A 20,926-nucleotide genomic window follows, 5' to 3' on the forward strand; every position below is an offset into this window, starting at 1 on the left:
TTTATTAACGGATTTCGAAGGAGAATTTGTAAAATGACAGCAATGGATGACACCAACGAAAACTCGGCTGTTGTCAGGTTCTGCGAAAACACTTGCAAAACAAGAAGAGGAAGTTTTGACAGCAAATTCCTTCATTCCGTCGTCGTATTCTGATCCCGTTTGGTTTTTTCGTTTGTTTCTGTTCGCTGTAGTCGCTCGAAAACAGGCAAGCAAAGTTAGTAGAATCTTTCAAATATACCTTCCGGTGAGTGCAGTGATAACGCCCAGTGCAACGCATTGATCGCATACGGCAGCAGTGCTGTGCAGCAAAGTGTACGCCGTAGCCAGCAAAACACCTCACCCAATCTTCCAGCGAGTTCCCTACGGTTGATTAGCATTCTTTCGACGTTTCCTTTCCACAAAATGCCCGGATAACAAGTGATGATGTTGGAAGACGAGTAGGTCTTTCGTGTACCAGTGAAATCCAATGATACGCCCACATGTTTTCAGTGCAGTGCAGAAACGATGGTGTCGCAGTTCGGCTCAGTTTCGATAGCTGGAAGCGGGCGGTGATAGCAAATGGCGACCGAAAACACCGAGTAGGCAGGCTGACAAGAGTGTTTTTCTCATGCATCAGTGACCTCCCCCTCGGGGGCAAGAATGTTACGAGTACGCAGCAAAACCGCAGTAAAGTTTCGTGTGTTTTGAAGGGTAACATTGGGAAAGGGCTTTCTGCAGCGTGAAACCGTGTGTCGATTGGGCCTCTGTCGGGCAGTGCACTCCGGCATTCCCGGATGTTAAATAGTAGTGCCGTCGTATAAGATGTGCTAAATACCTTCTCCAGTAAGCGAAAACCATGCAATCATACGCCTGTCTCTTGGATTTGTGTGTGTGTGTGCATGCGTCTTTGTAGGTAGGCACCGGCTATATTACTTGTCGAGTAGAATCACCAAAAAAGTTCAACGGTCGACCAAAGCAGCGGATAAATTCGCTCGATGCTTTATTGATTCGGCGCTCGACCCCATTATCCGGTTGTGTTTCATTAGCGGTAGTCTGGTGAAGTGAGTTGTGTGTGAGAAGGGAGCGTTCAAGCGAGCGAACTGCACAATAATCCGTAATGGGGCGGAACTAGCTCGCTCGTCACCATCCCTTCCAAGTTGCAGCAAAGTGCAAGGTTGTACAGCGAAGGAACGCGACAATAGCGCGGCAGGTTGTGTAATCCGACCGAGTGTGTGTGTGTGTATGTATTTTAAAAATATGAATACCTAATTCATTGGAAAATCGGCAATCATGAGTGTATAAATGTGTGTGTATGTGTTTATGTGTGATTGGGGTGATCCGTGTGTGCAAATGGGTGTAAAACATGATATCGCGCCACGGTACAACAAAAGAAATAGCAAAAAAAATCAACCATCAAACTAAAAGTTTGTAGAAAAGTGTCTAAAACAGTTGGGTACATGCATTTTAAATCGCGAAGGGAAGTTCTGCGAAAGGGAAGTTCAATTCAACGTGCACCAGACCTACCATAGTAGGCTTGTAGCAAGCTCGGATCAGTCGAAATTGGGTCCAAAACATGCGTTTCCCTTTTGTTTAAATTGGCTCATAATTTGGCACTGATGAAAACCAAAGCCTGCAAAAGTCACCACAAATAATGTTCCAAATATATTCCTGATTGGCTGATGTACTAATTCCAGCTGCTTTTTTCTTGCCCTGGCAGTAGTATTTGCCACCACTTTGCGTTGTACCTACTTCTTTTGTCGTTTCCAAACACCGAACGTCAGTGGTGCAGGTTTGTTTATGTTTTGTTGTGTCATCAGTTGAAAAATAAACGTTTTCTTCTTTTATTTTTTTAGCACAACACCTAAATGGTTCGAAAGTATCGTGGCGAAGCCATAGTCGTGTGGTGTTTTTGCACGTTCGTCAAAATAGCATAGAAAATGACCCAACCCGCGGAAAGGGATGAATTCGAATGGAAAATGTTGTTCATACCGTATAAGTGAAAAACAGAACACAACCGTCGAACCGTCGTGTTTGTGGGAAAACAAACGAATAATGGAGGGATAATTTTTTGCTATTGATTTTTATTCGCTTTGTGTAAGCGGCGCTCCTACGCTTGGTGCCAGATCCCTGCAACCGTATCTTTCTACACTCCTTGTGTCTCGAACGGCCCCGGTTAAGGGTGCAACATTTTCAGATCGTGGCTGCACTTGGCCTGATGCATCAGTCCCACCAGCTCGTGGAAGTGATAGTCCAGATACTTGGTGATCGGTTCCTGGAAGCACAGCTCCTGCTTGTAAGCAGCAGTGCACCGATCCGGGCACGGTAGTGAGTTCTGCTGCAGGCAGACCAGATGCCGGTTGGAGAAGTTCTCGCAACATTCGCCCAGCCCAAACTGTACGCAGTGTCGATCGAGATCGGCTCCCGCCTCGTCACAGTACACGCCGAGCTTGATGGCTACGCAGCGCAGGAAGCACTTGGTTTCTGCATCGTCCGGGAAGATACCGGACATGTAGGATGGGAACCGCTGCAGCGGAATGCGCAGTGTGTTGAAGCAGTCGAGCACGATCTCGAACAGCTCGAGGAAGGAAGCGGGCCGGAAGCTTGAGCTGGTATGTTTCACAACATCGACCGGAACGGCTGCGGGTTCGTGATGCAATGGATGATGCACTGGCACATGATGCTGTACCGGATGCACTTTGCTAACGGTCTTGAGCGGAAGGTTATTTACCTGGAAAGCACTAACACTGGCCACCAAAACACTGGCGACCACCAAAATGCATACGCGCGATTTAAACATTTTTTTTTTGTAATGTGTCCGCTCAAACCGCTTTGCCGTGCGTGCCCCAAGATGATATCCTGGTATGAAGTGGCTCAACTTACTGTACTGCTCGGTACGGTACCAGGTCAGTTTTATACTTCTGGCCTTCTGCCGTATGCGATTGTCTCGCTGGACACCAAATTTCCGCCGAATGGTGATACGGCACGCTTCACCAGTAGCGATCCCCGGACCAAGCTCGTGATGGTGCTCTGCTACCTGCTGGTATTTGCCTATCAAACCACTACCGGGTTCGGTAGGTGGTGTGTTGTGTGTGGCCAATTTTGGTACCCCTTTAGGGAGCGCATTTTTTGTTTTGGGTTTTGTTTTTATATGCACCATTTTTAAGGTGTCCCCTTCAAGACACGTGGATAACGAAGACGCCAGATTGATGCACACACACGTTCCGACATGAAGCGTCACCGCTGTTAAAACTACACGGCGATAGGAAGTTCTTCTTTTTAACACTTGCGCAGCTTAAATACGGGGTGTTAAGCTTTTAAGTCTTTATCCACTTTTCAAAGTGATACACATTTAATTTGTATGCCTTTAGTCTTTAATTATTTTTGATGCACAATTTTTCGACCGATGGATACGAAGTTTGTGTTTCGTATGAAATGATGTTCCCAAACGTATGACTAGATTTATCTCACCTTATGGAAAATCCTGTAATAAAATAACACTTACAGCGATTTGTGCAATTTCCCTAACGCCGCAAATTGCAAACGGAATCTGCTAAGTATTAATAACTGCATATTGTTCAACTTTCAGACATGATTAGTTACATCTGAAAAGGAAACAATTTGAAAACGCCTTCAGAAGGAAAAGTGTCCCTCACAGTGAGTGTATGATGGAAGCAAAAGAATTGAGTGACGGAAATTAATCTGAACATTCCCGCCACCGTGGCCAACCCAATTCTACCGTACCGTGTGAATGTGTGTGTGTGTCGCGAGACGAACCGGAAATATTTTCCTGCAGTACCGCTTTTCCAGCCCAAAACCCTCTTCGTTCGCTCTCCTCGGTTATCTTTCGGAAGGGCACTTTCGGTCCAGGGATACGGCGGCTGGCCCGGAGCCAACGTGCTCGTTCGGTTCTAGGGCGGCAGACAGGTGTAATGAGGCCAAGTTCTGGCACACGTCAATCGGAACCGGTCGCGGTGATACAGCGAAGATGCGCCTCATCATGTTGCGGTAGTAGCGGTGGACGTTGCGGTAATAGCAGTGCCAGCGGTGCAAGTGTTTAGCGACGACACGCAAAAAGAACCCCAGGAAAAAGGTGAAACAAGTGGAAGCGATTGTGGAAAGTGCGAATAATTGCAGTGCAACGCGACTGGTACTGGAAGCAGAGAAGAGCGGTGGTAAGGCGTTCAAGGATAATTCGCTTTTTTTTGAGGACAAATATTAGAACATCAAGAACATCAAAATGACCGTCGACTTCAATGACTATTTTTGGGTGAGTAAAGTAGGATAAGAAGATGTATTTGTAGTTCTACTAATTAACTCGGGCTCGGGTGGGAGGATATTACAATTAAGATTTTTCTTGCCGATTAATATCATTCATGTAATTCCCTTCAGCAATACGTTTAAATTGACATATCTTAGCATTTAATTAAGTTCTCAATTTAAGGAAACTTCCTCGCAGTAAAGATTCTTGAAACTGGCTTCGCAATCATCTCAATCCGTTATGTCTCCAATGCCTCTTCAGTGAGGGTAAGAATTTGATGCGATTTATCACCAACTCTTCAACTCAAAGGAAGGAAATTTTTTTGAAACAGATTTAAGATTCCTTCTTGGACGCTGATAACGTTTGTGCCACTTTCCTGAACGCTAACCACAGCCATGGCCATGTACGCTGCACTCGAATCTGGTTTATCTGACCGACGAACTTGAACTCCCCCGACATTCGTCGAAGTCGTCGGCGCCGTTCGTCTGCTCTATAGATTCTCACGCATTTCCTGCTGCTGTAAAATTGTTATCGCGCAGCAACTTAATTTTTTTCCTTTTTTGAATCTTATTTTGAAACATATTTTTCTGTGGGTTTCTTGCTAGTGGATGATAAGAACTAGAACCGGTGGATTGTGTGTGGTTTCAAAAGCTTCTAAAAATTGAAAATAAAAATAAATATAGCTTCTTTTATTTTCTTTTTACATTTAGAATTAGTTTAGAAATTCCTTGTAATTACGATTCCGTGAGTGGAAAAATATATGTTGCTAAAATGTCGAACAATACCGCATAACGATGACGCAACATGATCATGATGCGGGACGGCCGACGCCCATACTCACATTACGTTCCGGTGTTTGGCGTTCGTACACTGGGGGGAGCGTATTTTGTTTTGTTTTTATTGTTATTTCACGCGCCACCCTTTAAGTCAACAGATCCACGACTACTTAACCCGTTGTGGATTCTTCCCTCCCTGCCTTCCCATTCGCCATTATGTCTGCAGCGCACGAAGCTCAGCTGATGCTGAATGGAATTATCTTGCGGTCTGTTGTACGGACTGATATTAGCGAGCTTACCGGTAAAAAAGCAAATCGTTTGGAGGAGAAGATAAACTTGCTTAAGTTCCTACCTTCTCGTTCCATTCATCCCTGTCCATCCCTCCTATCCTTTCATGTCCCGTTGTGTTTTAAGCCGTATCTTCCAAGCCGGACTGAAGGTCGATTAGAGATGGCAGGAGGCAACATATGTTGTAGATTGTAATTGTTTAAAAATTCGAAGATAAACAACACACTCTTCTTATTGTGGTTATTTTAGAAAAAGTTATAATTGTATTTTTGCGTCACAAAATGCGCCATTTTATATCGCAAAGCAATCAATACTTCAGTACAAAAGTAAAATTAGTAAAAAAAATTATGATACAAAGAATTCATTTTTCTGTATGGTATTACATGGCAAACGGTCATAGCGTGTGAGCAGTACGCAATTTGCATTTTAAACAAAAATCGACCACTTTTAATTTAGAGCAAAATCGATAAACGATTCTATTTTCTTTCTTGTGTGTTAGTAAAATAAGTATGTCGACAAATTTAATATCCCGTCTCACTTAAAGTATGATCTAGATTTTGATTTAAATAATTTAACAATATTTTTCCTTCTTTACATTGCACTACTGCGGGAAGGTTCGAAATACATGCCATAAAATCAGCTGACGTGCGTATGCGTGTAACGTAACGTGTTCTGTTTCCGTTACGATGTTCCGGATCGTTGACTTGCGGAGCAAAACGGTTTTCTGCTGAGTTTTGATGAACACAACAAAAATTGATCATACTGTGTGAAGACAAACAATCCAACCATTTGGGGGAGGGGACACCGGCACGTTCTAGGGCTATGTCTTACGAAAGGGATTTTCTTTATTGTTGTGTGTGCGCCTGAACAATACCATGGGGTGGGAAATTTTCGATGAGTCACTAGCTTTTCCATTTCCGGTATGGTGTGTGATGGTGTCGACAGCATCGTAATGAATTTACTCTTTAACGTGCACATTAAGCATTTTTCATTTTCAGTGCCTTAAAGTCAAAATAAAGTCAATATCATTATTTGCAAATAGCAGTTGCAATTGATAAAAAAGTTATTAATTATATAATTAATATTTAAGAATATTATTAAACTGTTTTCGATGCTCGTACCGGGTAGTTTGGTTTTGATAATTAACCATCGCTTTTGGCACGATCATCACCTTCTGAGGTGCTCTCTGACTAAACACACTATAAATTGTTTCGAAACATTGTCCCATTCATGGGTTGAACAGAGAAGACAAATGAAAGCAATTTTAATACTACATCGAAACATCACACCCAATTAAGGGTTGGGACCTATGGCCCTCCTGGAATAACACGCTATGACCCGGTATTCCTTCTCCCGGGAGGAATTTAGCTACAGAGAAGGTGTCGGGTAATGGTAAAGATGTCGCCACCTCGTCATGCTTGGGCGCGCATCATAAATGTAGCCATTTGTATTGACGGTGACGCAAATTGGTTTGTAAATGAGAGTTGTTCACGGCAGTCTATCACGAACGATAGATCTGTAAGTGTGAAGTGGAAACTATTTTGTGGAATGTGTGCGATAAATGAAATAAATGTAGCTAGATGTTTAGACGTACGGCGACGAAATAGTATTTACTTGGATGAGCTAAAAAAGATGTTTGTATAGCAATTAATTTTATCACATTTTAAAGAAGGGACTTCAGCTTCCTGCTTCGTTGGAGAAGAAGAAAAACATTAATTGTTAACGAACACTAATAATTAATTTTGATTCTTCGCTCTCACTTTCTGCACTCTTTCATTAACGTCGTTCCCTTTGGCGTTTGAAATATCCAAAGAGCTAAAAATATCACGCACCAGTTGTTTTTTTCTAGGATCACCAGTAACATGGACCTTCGCCCTGCAGGATGCATTGACGAGTTCGAAACACCGTGCGTAGGCGAGTCGGTATAATCATCTACTTGCCAACATTTTCTCCAAAGATGTTTGTGTGCTTTGTTCCATACGGAAGCCATAAAAATGGTCATCGCTAATGGTGTCGCTGCGATGATGCGGTACTGCTGGTGTACGCTAACAGAAACAGATGAGAAAACAAGAAACATGACCAGAATTCGATAAAACACACAGATAGACGTTCGAGGAGCGACTCCATTTGTAATGGAGTTGCGGACCCATGGTCCTATAACTCTGGGTCCGTGCGTTCGTGGGAAAACTGTGGAGCGCGCGTTGGAGCTCGTTTTCATCGATGCTTTTCCCATAATAAATCTTGTTCGTGTTTGCAAAGTTCGCGGAGGAACCGGTTCCAGCGTATGCACCATTGCAGCAGTATCACACCTGACCGATTGAGTTTTGATGGGTGAGATCCAGCGGAGTGGAGGGAGTTGCTGCAATTGGCCTCTTGCAATGTCAGTGACTTTTAGTTAGCTATGCGTTGTATTGCTTGGCCGTTGGGGTTATTTTCATAACTCTTTAAAAAATGTCCCCTCGTATAACCCCCCGGCGGGAGTTGTTGGCCACCGTTGGGTCTCACGGTAACCATCGAGGGAGTCTTTCAATTGCCGTGGTCAACGCTGGAACCGAAGATCAAAATAATTTGATTTAACTCAATTTAAGCTCTTACACCCGAGAACAAGGCATAGTGCACATGTCTATATCATGTTGGACAAGGTTTTTGTTTTTGCCATGTTTTAAAGGTTCTGATCTTCGTCACATTAAACCTCAACCCGTGCGAAGAATGAGTTGTTTTGTTTTTTTTTTCCTTCAACTTGTTCCCAACAATCCCATCGCCGGTGGGTAGGTGTGTTGAATGTGTTTTAAAATATCATGTTCATTAATTGTTTAAGTACCGCTGGCGTTGGCTGCTTTTGGCAAAAGATAAATTGTTTTCCCCCTCGTTTCGGGTTTCAGCTTGTCCCGTTTAATTTCTGGCATGCTGGAAAAAAACTATTTCTGGACAGCATCTACTTGAGCTTGTGTATCTGAGATAGGGAAAATGAACATTCTCCAACACTCGAGAAGACTATTTTTCCAAAGTTCCTTTTTTTGTTTGGTGGTAAAATAAAACACGTCATACTATGGGAAAGTGGTTTAGTGTGAGATGTGTTCTTCCCACATGGTGTTCCCAGCACGGTTACACGATGAAGCGGGTTTTCTTAAAAGTATAACACATCTGGCGTAATGGACATTCAGCAACATATTTGGTGCGCTTTTATTCGTTTCGAAAAATGCTAGTAGTACGACCGATTATATTTATTCTATCTTAACTAATCTTCTTATGGAGTGATTTATTGGTATTACAGAAAACTCTATATTTTTCACTTTTCATCTTCCTGCAGGGCGAGAAAAACAATGGTTACGAGGTGCTGTACCAAAACATGAAGTATGGCTTGTCGGCAACGAAAGAGCTGGCGGAATACTTCCGCGAACGCTCGAATCTCGAAGAGTACAACTCGAAGCTGCTGACGAAGCTTGCCAACAAGGCGGGCTCGAGCGGTGGTGGCACATTTTCACCGCTCTGGATCATCCTCAAGTCCACGACCGAGCGGTTGTCGGAGCTGCACGCACAGAAGGTGCAGAAGCTGACGGAGTTGGTCAAAAATGTCACGAAGTATGCGGAAGATCTGCACAAGAAGCACAAATCGGTCAAGGAGGAAGAATCGGGCACGCAGGATGCGGTACAGGTGGGTAACACTCGAACATATGAACGTAATGGAAGAAATTAAAATAACGCTACATTTGGATTTGCAACAGGCGATGAAAGAATCGACAGCGGCCGTGGGCAAAGCAAAGGACATCCATAATGCACGGCTGCAGGAGGTGGAGAAGGCACGTAAGGACAATTCGACCAAGGAGATCGAAAAGTCGGAGGCCAAGCTACGCAAGCATCAGGATGACTACAAAGCGCTGGTGGAGAAACACAACATAATCAAGCAGGAGTTTGAGAAGAAAATGACAATAACGTGTAGGGTGAGTAATGAGGAAAATACGCCCGTTATGAGGTCATCCCGTGTTGAGACAACAATAGTCTAAATCGAATCAAACTTATTTTTTTTAATGTGGAATGTAGCGTTTTCAAGAAATGGAAGAAGCACATCTGAAACAGATGAAAGAGTTCCTCTCGTCGTACATGGACATTGTGCAGAACAATTTCGATTTAGTTGGACAGGTATAGAGGACAACTGTACTAGGGGAACTGTAGTAAAGATGTTACATAGCACCTTATGCTTTCTCCTCCTGCGCAGGTCCATTCTGATTTGAAGCGTCAATTTTTAGAGTTAACCGTGGACAAACTTCTGGAGCAGTTCGTGCTCAACAAGTACACCGGTTTGGAGAAGCCAGGTAAGTACGGCACGGCACATGACACACGTTGCCATTATTACCCGGTACGAAACAGGCACAACAGTAAGTCGTCGGACTCGCATTACACACATTACACGAGCGTGCTAGTGCAGAAGTGTAGCCGTATTATTAGGCAGCCCTTTTAGTACTAAAACCAACAGCAACAATTAGGAATTTGTTATCCCTTTTCTTTGTAATGTTTTGTTGTTGTATAATTTGTGTTTGTTTTTTGTATGTTTTTTGTCCTGCCGATCACATTTTTGTGTGTCGTGTTTTAAGCATGAATCGTGTGTTTTTTTTTTCTCGTAATGTTTTTGCATGTTTTTACTTTGTTTATTTAAAATGTATTTAAATATGATTTTTTAAATATTTTTTGTAGCATTGTTACACCAAAACGGTACGTAACTGCAAATAGGCTTACTGTTTGTTTGATTTTGCGTACCTTATTATATTTAATTTGCCTAGTAAAATTAATGTGATAGCTAAGGAGATAGCTAGTTTTGTTGACAAGGTTTGCTAACCTGCCTTCTCCAGCTGTGATGCGATTCGATTCGGTAAGAAGCTGGTCTACAAGTTGGTCCTATTGGTCATCGTTTTGTGTTCAGTTTTCTTGTTTTTTTTTGTATTTTAAACACATTCATGTAATGTAGGAAACAGTTTGCATGTCAAATTACTTTTTTATTTTCCTCGTGGCGTCATCACGCCTACGGTTGTGGTGTCCTATGTGCCATCGTTCGTGTTGTGTATTCGTCTCGATTTTATATACATTATAAAGTGTCAAGCGATTAGTAGTGTTGAAAGTGTGGCCAGCCGTCGAGTTTGTCGAGTTTTGCTCCTACTTCCACACAATAGTGCGTCCTGGTACGATCCTTACCATGTTTTTCCCATGCAGTACAGTGTTGTTGCCGTGTTGTTTGTCCTGTTTATGCGATTTGTCTCTTTCATACTTTACCTGTTCACAATCCCGTTTGCGCGTACGGTTGCGGGTGCGCCATTCATGTGCATTATACACCATTAAAAATCTTCTTCTTTCTCTAGAGCTAATTGAGCTTGATTTTGAAAGTGGCACCGCAAATGCTTCCGGTGCGGGTGGCCATAATAGCCATCAGCTGCTAGTAAACACGTCAGCCGCAGTACCGGGTGGTAGTACCTCGCCCGCAGCATCCTCTCTGGCTGGCGGGTTGCTCGAATCACCGACCCTGTCAGCTACCAGCTCCTCACAACCGATCAACATTGGCACGGCGACGACCGCCACCAAGAAGGAAAGTAGCCACCTTCGATCGTGGTTTAGCTCGAGCTCAACCGCAGCCGTCCCGACCAACTCGCCGGTCAATCTGTCCACCTCGCCCACGGCCACCTCGGTGGGCGGTGGGCTGCGTTACGATGGACACGGTACAACGGATCTTTCGGTTCAGCAGCATCATCCAATGTCGTTGCGCGCCATGTCGCCGGTACCATCGGTGCTGAACGAAAGTAGCGTTACCGGATCCGCACAAAGTACGAGCAAACACTCAAGTAAACCATTCTACGGCGATCTGTTTTCCTTCAAGCATCATAGTACCAATCCCTCCACTAATCAAAATCAGCCATACCACCACCCGCCCAACCTAGCCACTAATGGCCACAACAATGGTGGCAGCGGCAAACAACAACAACAACAATCGCCGCTAATGAAACAGCAGGAACAGCAACAGCAAGAATCTTTACAGCATCCACAGCAAGATCAGCAACCTGCGTCGCCGCAGCAACCACCACCACCACAACAACAACAACAAAAATCTTCCCGCCGCACTACTTCCCTTCTCAATCTCTTCATGTCTAACTCCCAGGGTAATTTTATCTTCTTGATTTTCACATTCGCCATACTGGCGAACACTTTCTATCTATCTATTACACCGAAACAAGAAAACACACAACACACACACACACTTTTTCTTAATACAACCTTATGCTCTACTTAGTATATTCTTTTTTGCCTATCGTGTTTTCTTTTCCTTTTCTTCTTTCTTCGGGTATGGAACATTTTTCTTTATCTTTTCCGATTGGTTTTTAAAAATAGTATAGTTAAGTTAGTTTTCTTTCTGGTGTTTTTTTTCTATTTAGAATAGTTTTGTTTACTTCCACACATTCTCTCATTTAACCGTTCCTACTTGTAACGTAGAGTCTCTTTTTACACTCGTATTACATGTGCCGAATTTATGTTACCTATTTAACGCTATTAATATTTCTTCTTCGCCTATTCACTAGATGGGATCGGTTTCATTGTTTCAATATACTGCTTTCGGCTTTGTTATTCTCCTTACTTACACTTTGTTATCCTTGCACCTTTGTTCGGTTCAGCTACTTTGGCCTCTTTGGTTTAGGGCTTTATAACTAATCTCGGATCATGTCTTATCACGAAGAGGAAGCTCATTAGTTTGGATAAAAACATCTACATGCAACTAGGTTAGGAAAAACTAGCTCCTGCAAGCGGTTTGAATTACTTTTAGAAATTCCTTACCATAGTCACACCATCAATGCCGAACAATCGGTTCACTAACGTCCTCGGTGTGCGGCTGCTTGTAGAAGTCTATCAACGTGCTGTTAGCAAAGTGCTATTAGCCGCGATGAAATGACGCCTGCTTTTGCTAGTAATTGCTATATCTACCCAAAACCCTTGTGCCGGTTGAAGTAGCTGCCGGCCCCATTAGCTCGTAACTCCAAAAGGGATGGTTCGTAAATGATGTCATTTGCACTATTTTTGCAACACCATCTGGATGCTTTTGGGAATGGAGATGGCCGTTGTAAAGTATAGACAGTGCTGGGAGTTTTTCCAACATTACAGAATCCTTTCGTGCTCTGGACACGACACATGTTTTTCGGTATCCAACGAGGTTGTTGAAGTTTAGGATGATAATCTTATCGAGCCGGTCTTTTATCTACTAGCGAGGTCATTGCTTTTTAACCGTTATTGTTGAGCGAGCTTACCAAAGTATAAACCTAAATGTGTGTTTTTACAATAACAAATATACCTAAAAGTAATTGAAATTTTGTCATTCGTTGTTGATGATACTCAAAACAGATTAACATTGTTGATGAGGTTTTTTTTCATAGAGAAATAGGACCGGACTCGTATACTTTTCGTAATGAAATCCCGTTAGAAACAAATTGTATTTTATGATGTTCACGAGACATTTTCGGCACATTTCGTAGTTTAACGATGATTTCGTTTTTTGGTGATCTGTTTTCGTTATAATTTGGACAATCCAAGATTCACAAACCCTCTTTCAGACTCAATCCTCTTCTCTGCTCTCCTATGGGGTATGATATGGTGTTATTGGCTTTACTTATTTTTATTCCGGTAAACCTTTCAACTTCTTCTCAACCGATGGAAAATTGAAAAAAAAAACAAAACAAAATCATATCAAAAGCAAAATTTCTTATGACTTTTTTTTGTCTCTTCCCGTTTCAATCCCATGCGCCCCAAAACCCATGTTTTGTACAAAACCACACCTCACTCCTACTACACGCCAAACGTACCATCCATCCATTTCACATGCGTACATATAATTGCTTCGCTGGGCGGTCGGTGTGGTTCCTTAATCTCCCAAAATATTGAGGAAAGCAGGAAGCCGCGATAGTCGCGATAGCCGGGAGTCGACTACGAGCGCCGGAGGCAGTGTTGGCGGGCGTCGGCATATCATCGGAGGTGGCAATGCGACATCGGAAATCGGTCGAAATTCCGTCTCCTCCACGACCGGTGCGACCGTTTCGGCCCCGACCAGTCCGAACGATCCGGATACTGGCAGTAGCGGTGGGGCCGGCGGTGGATCCATCGATCAACAGTCGCAGCTGCAGCAGCAACCGGCGAGCGGCAATTCCTTTATCGGACGGAATCCCTTGTTGCGGGGCTCGAAATGTAAATCATACAACTTCATCTCGTACATGCGTGGTGTTGTATTTTCCCCTATTCTCTTTTTCACTGTCTTTCTTCTTCTCCCTGTTTTGGTTTTTGGTGTTATGTTGGATGATCTTTTCTATTCTTTTTGTTTCTTATCTTCCTGAGAACAGCTGATCGTACCTTGATTGGTTTCGAACTGATTACATTTATTATCAACTTTGGGTTTTATTTTCTCGCATTTGGTTTGGATTTTGATTTCCTCCTCTCTCTCTGCTCCAGAATATTACAAACAATATTGTGTCTGTTGTTTTAGTTTTAATATTTCTTGGTTGTTGGTTCCCATTAGCCTCCTTCAGCTCTCATCACCTTCGATCTTCTCAAAGCCAATAGTGCAGTAGTGTTTGATTAGGATTAAGATAAAGTGGCATTGTTTTCTCAACTGCGTCTGTATACCAAGCAGTTGTGTAATAAGTGATTTAAAGGAATCGCGATCATTTTTATTACGTTTTTAGCTTGATTCAGCACACATTGTTTTTTTAGTTTTAGTAGATATAGCTAAATGATTTTAATTTTCAGTATATTATAAACGTAGAGTAGTTTTGCGTGAAATTGCTTGCTTTTTAAATGTTGCTTTCTTTTCTAACCATTTTCAGCTAAGCGCTACTTTAAACTGCTTTACCCATATCGCTGGTTGATAATTATCCGTTCCATTCCGTTTTTTATTTTCTAACCACTTTTCACCTATGACCTTTTCTAACCTTACTCAACAGTGGGCGGGAAGAAGTTGTTTTTGTTACCATCATACGACGAAGAGTTAGGGTTGACGAAGCAAAAGCAAAAAAAAAAAGGAAGAAAGCATTTAGTTCCAAACGTGCAACACAAATCGGGCGCACGCAAATTCTGCTTAAAAGAGATTGCTTCAGTCACGTTCTTGTCGGTAGAAGCTCTTAACATCACACGCATTGCTGCTGCCATTCATGAAATAAGTTAATCGAAAGCGCGTTTCAGTTTCTTGTTAAAATCGCATGTTCCGGAGGAGTGAAAAGTTATAGATTAAGGGTTGACATACAAAACGTTATGAATAAGAAGCGATAGGAATTTAAATGATACGGTAAGTTAAATTTGATAGATGTAATTACACTGGCCCCAACGCGTACAACAACGAACGGTTTGTCTGTTTTGTGTATGGATTGCTTGACGGCATGTTAACAGTGTCGTTTTCTTAGGCTTAGGTATAGCTGGACAGGCTGACCGAAAGGAAAAACCACAATGGACAAGTACTGTACGAAACATGATCCGTAAATAGCGGGCTTATTTGCTCGTAATAATGGTTGTGATGTGGCTTTTCAATTAATTACTAGCGTATTAGATGCGAATGGTAGTGTTTATGCTAAGTTTGTCAGCTTTTCAGTACACTCTTAGAGTTCGATTGTTCATTAGTGCGTGCTTTTATTTAATGCTGATGTTGGCTGTTTCATTTTTTTTTAGTGGCAAGAATTGTTGTTTCTGTTGTTTTCCATTGTCACAATTAAACGATATGATTTCATTTCATTTCGTGCCCCTCAAGTGCCTGTTCCTACCAATTCCTTTCCTTTCCCTTATCCATTTATCATTTATTTCCGTCATTTGTTAGATCACCCACACAAACACGTACACAAACACATAGTCACAATAGTTACATTCTGTTGTTTCATTTAACTGACATGACAAATTGTGATTTTATATAACAATTTAGTCGTTGAATGTGTTTTTGTATTTTGTTTCTTTTTTGTGTTTTTTTGATTACACCAAGAGTCTTTAAAATTGTTTTCAACAACGGTAGAAGGATACAGTTGCTTTGCAATTGCAATAACCTTTCTTATAGTAACTAAATTAAACAATGTTTCTTCTGGCGTTTGGCGTTCTCTTTCACACATCTCATTTGTGTTAGATTAAATCTTTCTTTTTTGGCATTTTGTTCTTTTCTAAATTTAAATGTACCTTCTAACCTACCTCCAGTTGACTTACTTTCACTAAATATTGTCACTCTTTTAGGTAGCATTATCCCGTTTATCGGTTTTTGTTTTTTTGCACGTTATACGATCTAAATGAAATAACTATGATGCATCTTTTTTCTCTGTTCCGCGCGTCGTACAATTGCTTCTCTTGCGTTTTTGCATCGGTTTTTCATTCGTTCATCGCGCCCATCTCCAAAGCAGTCTCCGGGTTCCTGCGCAGCCGACGCGAAAAGGCCAAATCGAAGAAAGCCAAAAAGAAGAAAGATTCGACGGAAAATTCCAGTGCCAAAGAGGAAAATATTTTGGACGGGTATACATTTGTCGCAAAGATTTATTTTTCCAATTCATAAACGTAATTTAATTCACTCCTTTTTGCTTGCAGTGACAGTAAGGGCGAATCAGCGAATGCAGACAGCGCTACGAATCTGCAAACCACCTCCGCGATCAGTGCATCGAACGTTGCACCGACGGCCACACCCGAAGTCGATGAGGACGGTTACAGTATACAGCCGCGTGAAACTACGTGGGATAGTGCGACGATCACGGAAAAGAGCAGTAAGGATCGTTTATATGCATGAATCGTCCGATTATCGCTCAACAGTGGAATTAATTTTTCGCCATTCTGTGGCGCCTGTTTTTAGATAACTTCTACTCAAGCTCGGATAGTGACAGCGAGGATGAACGGGAGGAGAAAAAAATTCACGTTGAAATTAAACCGCTCAACAATGGAGCCGCACCCATTTCAGCGAGTGTCGATGAGCTGCGGGCAACGGTGGAAAATCTATCATTATCTCCTATCGGTATTTTAACATCGGTACGTATCCGCGAAGGTGTACAAATCAAACGAGCTTGACGTGTGCAGTAGTTCTTCGTCGAACAAATTATATTGTGATTTAATTACTTGATTGCATTTTGATGCAATAGTAGAGTGTTGTTTGCTACATCTTCATGCTTCATTGTATGGTTTTAGTTCCTTTTTGGATGGCATTTAAACGGCATTAAATTCTATTGTAAAGGACAGAGGGAAAATTATTTCCAACCCAAACATCTAGATTAGTATTAGTTAGAAAGTTTTATCTTCATTGTGTTTGTATAGCTTATCCTTCTCATCTTGCTTCTGTAGGCTTGCTTCTGATCTTTATTTGTATTTGTTACTTCTGATAAAACTTTTCCCGCTCAGCACAACAAATGTGAAATAGAGTGAACGTGGAAATTTCTATTTACAAAACGACGCTGTTCAATTTCTCGCGTTGGACAGTGTGTTCAGCTGGTTGTGCTGCAATTGTGTGCTGTATCCTTTAGTTTGTTTACAATATAGAAACAATAGTTTTACAACCTTCCCCCCACGTGCATATGATTTGTATTACATTTCTAACCCAATTCTTTAAATGCCTTTTTTTCCTTTCATCCATTTGTACACATAACTCATCTACGCACTACTACTACCACTGTCTGTCCATTGTGTTGTGTGCTGTCGAATTGATCGTGGTTCGATTTGATGATCATCCATGCCTCTAATCCATCATTCAAAACCATCATCACTAACAAACTGTTTGTGTCTGTGGGACAACGAAACCAAAAACCCGCGTCTCTGCTGGCCGATTGGAAACGCAATTCATTCACGCACACGCACATTAACCTGTACTAATCGGTTTTTGGTGGTCGGTATTCTAAAACAAAACAAAACCACCCGCTCATAACGTTTATCGTACAAACAAATCAGGCAAGGCGCGGTTCGAGCTTCGACCCGCAGCATCAGGACCGACTGTTGCGTATGAAGCGGTCGAAATCCGTTTCGCAGCAGCTCGGCGACAATGGCAACGGGTGCAAACCGAGTCATGATCTGCTGTCATTAAATCATTCTATTTTCCAACAGCAACAGCAACAGCAGCACCATCAACAGCACCAGCTGCACCAGCACCATCAGCTACAACAGCAGCAGCAGCAGCAACAATCCTCACAGGCACATGCGTTGCACCATCAGATGTCGGTCGGGAACGCGTCGCTTTTGAACAACACTAACGCCACGCACCTCACTAGTCCGAATGCATCGAATGCGTCCACGCCGACCACGGTGCATCCGTATGCGCCACTCCAAAGCCCAACCCTGTCGATGTCAACGAGCTCGAAGTGAGTTATTGTTGGGTGAGAAGAATCCGTCGTACGTTTTTCTAACCGCGTCAAACGACTTACTTGCAGCAATCGTTACGCCGATCTTGGTGACATCTTCTCGGAGGTGGGCGATATAAGCATCTCGGCACCAGCTTCCGCGAACCTAACGAAGCTTACGCAACGACAAATCCCTACGCCGACCTCTACCGGTGGCAGCAGTATCGCTATACCGAGACCCCCATCGAGACGATCGGAAGCGGCTGGTAAGAAATTGGTCGATTTTGTTTAACATGTTGGACACAAAGCGTATTCATCTGATTTCGTTTCTTAGTCGCACGGGATCGAGTTAGTCCTGCGTCGCAGATCGCACGTGCCGACAGTGTCGGAAGTTTGGAATTCCGCAGCCCGAGCGTTGGCATCGGATCATCCCGTGGTCCATCCCCGTTGACGATCGGTATGTCCGACACGATTCCATTGGCTGTTGCATTCCACGAAATAATTCATGCGTACTTCAAGTAAGATAACAATTTCTACAACGATGGTCACAAAACAAAACAAAAATCACACCATTCTAATGTATCTTTCGGCAACTTCTTTTAGAGGAGCGGACGAGTCTCGATGTCAGGTGAAAATGTCGGGCGACATGATGATATCGTTCCCGGCCGGTATTGTGAACGTGCTGACGAACAATCCAAACCCGGCCAAGCTGGGCTTCCGCATCAAGAATCTCCAACACCTCGACAATGTGCTGCCGAACAAGCAGCTCGTCACGATCGATCGCCTGCAGTCGACCAGCTTCAGTACGACGCTCGAGTTCAACATGCCAGTATTAACGGCGACCTTACGGCGTCAGTCCGAGCAGAATCCGACCGCGCCCCACATCAACGTCGACATACTGAAGTATCAGATCAAGGCAAAACCGGGTGCCGCGTCCTGTCCGTTCCAGCTCGTGTCCTACTGGAAGTGTGAACAGCGGCACACGGACATTAAGATCGACTACAAGTATAACTGTCACGCGATGGCTCAACCGTCCCCGTTGCTGAACGTTTCCATCTCGGTACCGGTCGATGGCGGTGTGAAGAATGTACAATCGAAACCACATTCCGCATGGTTAGTATGAAGGGGAAAAGCGAAGCTCGCGGTGTGTCGAGGGCAGTTCGATATAATTGTGTTTTTGGTTTCCATTAGGCAAGGAGAATCGAATCGATTGGTGTGGAACTTTACGGATATATCGCAACACTCCGAGAGTGGTGGTGTCGATACGCTCCGTGCACGGCTCGAGGTTGGTACGGGCCCATCAATACCGGCCATCATTTCGACGCAGTTCAACTGCGAAGGCACGACACTGTCTGGGATTGAGTTCGAGCTGGCCGGTTCCGGCTATCGGCTATCGCTTGTAAAGCGCCGCTTCGTATCAGGTACATACAATGCGATCGTGTTAGAGAAAAAAAACGCGTAATTTATTTTGTTTGTTCTACTTGTAGGAAAATACATTTGCGAAGGGGACGGCATACGAACAGTGAAAACACCTACACCACCAAATGTTTCGGGCGTCATGTCACCGATTCCGTTCGGGAGCAGCAAATCTGCTAACTCTTCCTCCGGTGGCACGACCGGATAGTATCGGTTTTTCTTCTACTAGTAATGCCAGCAGTAGCATAATCCCGTTCCGAGAAACCGCTTTCGCCGCAGAGGAAGCGTGTGAGCTGATCAGTAGAAGTTACCACATCTTTAGTAGTACTGTCGAGTACATCCGGGCGCATACACCGTCCACGTTTTCGTGACCATCGAACATCGACGCGCGAGCAAATGTAGTAAAGGAAATGTTAGGCACTATTAGGCTTCTGTTTGCACGAGATACGAGTTGCGAATGAATATTGCTTGCTTTTGGGAAGTAATATGGTGAGTTTTATTTTCAAACCAAACCAGACTAGTGAAACGTAGGCGAAGTGGCTTGTGGAGGGTGAAAGTTGAAAAGTATGAGGCTAGGAGATTTCAAGACCGGTGTTTAGTCCCGCGTTGGCAGGAACACAGGTGTGCAGTTGGTTAAGATTAGCCTTTTCTGAATGGGTATGGTGCCTTCCGTTTTTTAGTGCAAACCCTCGCCGGTCCGTCGGTGTACGCGTAATCGGCTTTGTTTGTTTTTGATAGTTCTATACAACTTTTTTCTTCTTCTTCACCGTAGCTAACATCCGTTCTTTTTGTACTAAAATCCTAGTATTTTCAAAAGGACTGAACGTCATTCCTGTTGTTGTTGGTACGTGTTTTTTTCTCTTTCCATTTAGCTATCCAGCTTTGTGTTAGCTTTCTATCCATTATCTATACTTCAACACGCAAGAATGCTTTAAGTAATGTAAATTCCATGTTATACCTTTGTAGAAGGCGCTCGCTTGAAAGTAATCATATTAAGACACATCACATAAACCGGGCGGGCGCTTTTCTCAGTGAATATATTAGACGTAGAATGAACGTTTTTTTGAATGGCAGAAAGAAGGTAGGAACAAATGTGGAGACGAGCAGGTGAAAGCAGTATTTTACGCATGCTTTCCAGTAACTCTCACTGCTCGTTATGACGTCAATGGAAATACTCTAACGTGGAAACATTTACAATCGAACGTACCATACTTGCACATTCGCTGTTCGGTGTGCAAATAGTTTGAGTTACGGTAGTTGATTCCACGAGGACACACAATATGCGCTGTATGTTTACTGTATACTGTTATTTTATGCTCTATTGTAGCATATCGTAAGAGCATGTAAACTTATGTACGTTTGATGTACTGTGCAACTGTGGACCCACTGCTTAGGAGCGATCCCTTTAGTTATTACCACTCCTCGTTACGGTACAACACCTGTATTATTATGATTTTCCACCCTTCTGCACTAGGGAAGTAGGTTAAATGATAAGGTTAGCAGCAGGGCATAGGGAGGGCAAGAATCTGAACTAAAACTGGGACTGTTTCCTATCGTATCGAACTTTGAATGAAATTAATCTAATAGCCCCCATATCCTCCACTCCGCTGGAAGAGTCTGTAACATTTGTAGGCTAGGAAACAAACGCAATACACAACAATAACACATCCCCAAACTGCAATGGACAACAAACCAGATTACACACACACACATACTGATACACTTAAAATTCACTTTTGCATACAAAAACACTTATTCGAATAGGAACAAAAAAGGACGCAACATTTATCCCAGGTATCATTATATTATATGGCATTGTGCGAAGGAAAAATAAAAGTTAGGCAATTATCAAACAAGGACTTACGATGGGATCCTTTTCTCACGTTCGAGTATATGAAAGAAATCAGACA

At 42.9% G+C, this 20,926-nt stretch overlaps 2 protein-coding genes across 12 annotated transcripts; one reads left to right on the forward strand and one right to left on the reverse strand.

Moving 5' to 3' along the window:
- The first annotated feature begins 98 nt into the window (after positions 1-98).
- LOC125766396 (F-BAR domain only protein 2) lies at positions 99-20,875 on the forward strand. Of its 11 annotated transcripts, none has more exons than XM_049432309.1 (16): positions 99-214; positions 3,566-4,246; positions 8,612-8,956; positions 9,027-9,242; positions 9,343-9,441; positions 9,518-9,614; positions 10,653-11,129; positions 15,693-15,801; positions 15,874-16,046; positions 16,133-16,305; positions 17,368-17,621; positions 17,691-17,866; positions 17,935-18,118; positions 18,204-18,713; positions 18,792-19,021; positions 19,088-20,875. In XM_049432309.1, the coding sequence occupies exons 2-16, from the start codon at positions 4,217-4,219 to the stop codon at positions 19,222-19,224; spliced, it is 3,210 nt and encodes a 1,069-aa protein (XP_049288266.1). In that variant the 5' UTR covers positions 99-214; positions 3,566-4,216; the 3' UTR covers positions 19,225-20,875. The 11 variants fall into 11 exon arrangements, with proteins under 11 accessions (XP_049288266.1, XP_049288264.1, XP_049288263.1 ...); XM_049432307.1 differs by having other exon boundaries at positions 116-244; XM_049432306.1 differs by having other exon boundaries at positions 124-437.
- On the reverse strand, positions 1,925-3,174 carry LOC125766428 (uncharacterized). The gene has a single exon (XM_049432390.1). The coding sequence runs from the start codon at positions 3,134-3,136 to the stop codon at positions 2,153-2,155; it is 984 nt and encodes a 327-aa protein (XP_049288347.1). The 5' UTR covers positions 3,137-3,174; the 3' UTR covers positions 1,925-2,152.
- Positions 20,876-20,926: the final 51 nt, after the last annotated feature.

The sequence above is a fragment of the Anopheles funestus genome, chromosome 2RL (assembly GCF_943734845.2).
Source record: "Anopheles funestus chromosome 2RL, idAnoFuneDA-416_04, whole genome shotgun sequence".
NCBI classification, from domain to species: Eukaryota; Metazoa; Arthropoda; class Insecta; order Diptera; family Culicidae; genus Anopheles; species Anopheles funestus.